Source organism: Hipposideros armiger, unplaced genomic scaffold (assembly GCF_001890085.2).
Source record: "Hipposideros armiger isolate ML-2016 unplaced genomic scaffold, ASM189008v1 scaffold_159, whole genome shotgun sequence".
Taxonomy (NCBI): Eukaryota; Metazoa; Chordata; class Mammalia; order Chiroptera; family Hipposideridae; genus Hipposideros; species Hipposideros armiger.
Window position 1 is genome coordinate 3410752 of NW_017731509.1, and position 1088 is coordinate 3411839.

Sequence of the window (1088 nt, forward strand, 5' to 3'; positions counted from 1 at the left end):
ACGAAAATGACATGATACAAATGAAGCTTTGTGGAGATCATTTTTGCTGTCATACACGAGAAAGGTTGGGGACAGGAAGGCCAGCTAAGAAGCTGTTGCAGTAATTCAGGTATGACTGAATTGGTGATTAGCAGGGCAACAAAGGGAGCGCATCCAAGGGACATTTCGAGGGCAAGTGCGGTGGGACTTCTAATACTGGATATAAGAAATGAAGGAGGGGGAAGAGTCAAGGAGAACTTCCATAGTTTGCATATTTGGGGAAGAAATATGCTAATTTCATATTGAATCTTAAAGTTTATAAAGCATATAAGCTTGTGTATCTCATAATTGGTGCTTGGTCTTAAATATCAGTATTTATCATTAGCTTTTTTTTTTTCTTCAACATCCTATAGATCAGACTGGTCTAATAGAACTTTCTGTGATAATGGAAACATTCTACTGCACAGTCCAGTATGGCAGACACTAGCCACATATGGCCATTGAAGACTTGAAATATGGATTGGTCAGCTGGAGAACTGCCTTTTAAATTCTATTTAATTAAAAAAATTTTTTTTAATTGGGGTACAGTGTGTTTTTCCAGGACCCATCAGCTCCAAGTCAAATAGTTATTTCAATCTGTTGGGTTGTCAGAAAAGTCACGATGTATTTTTCCTGTTTTTCGTTGCAAAAATGCATCATGACTTTTCCGACAACCCAATAGTTGTGGAGGGCACAGCTCAGTGGCCCATGTGGGGATCGAACCAGCAACCTTGGTGTTCTGAGCACTGGGCTCTAACCAGTCGAGCTAATTGGAAGCCCCTAATTTAAATTTAGATAGCCACATGTGGTTAGCATCTATTGTAATGGACAGTGCAGCTCCAGATAAATTCACTGCCTTTCGTTCCTTTCTGCAACTTTGGTCTCTTTGAAGTTTCTGGCCTGGATATCTTACTCTCTGTTTGGAGCTGGAGAGAAGAAGAGAGGCCTTCACCAACATTGTGTATCTGAATGACATGAGCCTGATGGAAGGGGACAATGGTATGTAAATCCCAATTGGTTACTCTTGGTTGTAGTATTTTAGAGGTCACTCCAGACTTTTCTATAAAGAA

General features: G+C 40.1%; 1 protein-coding gene across 1 annotated transcript in view; it reads left to right on the forward strand.

The window, feature by feature from the left end:
* Positions 1-1060, forward strand: part of HPS5 (HPS5 biogenesis of lysosomal organelles complex 2 subunit 2) — a 25692-nt gene extending 24632 nt beyond the window's left edge. Inside the window, exon 15 of the mRNA XM_019651365.1 lies at positions 911-1060. Coding sequence (XP_019506910.1) covers positions 911-1025 — 115 coding nt within the window. The 3' untranslated portion in view covers positions 1026-1060. The remainder of the gene's footprint in view (positions 1-910) is intronic.
* Positions 1061-1088: the final 28 nt, after the last annotated feature.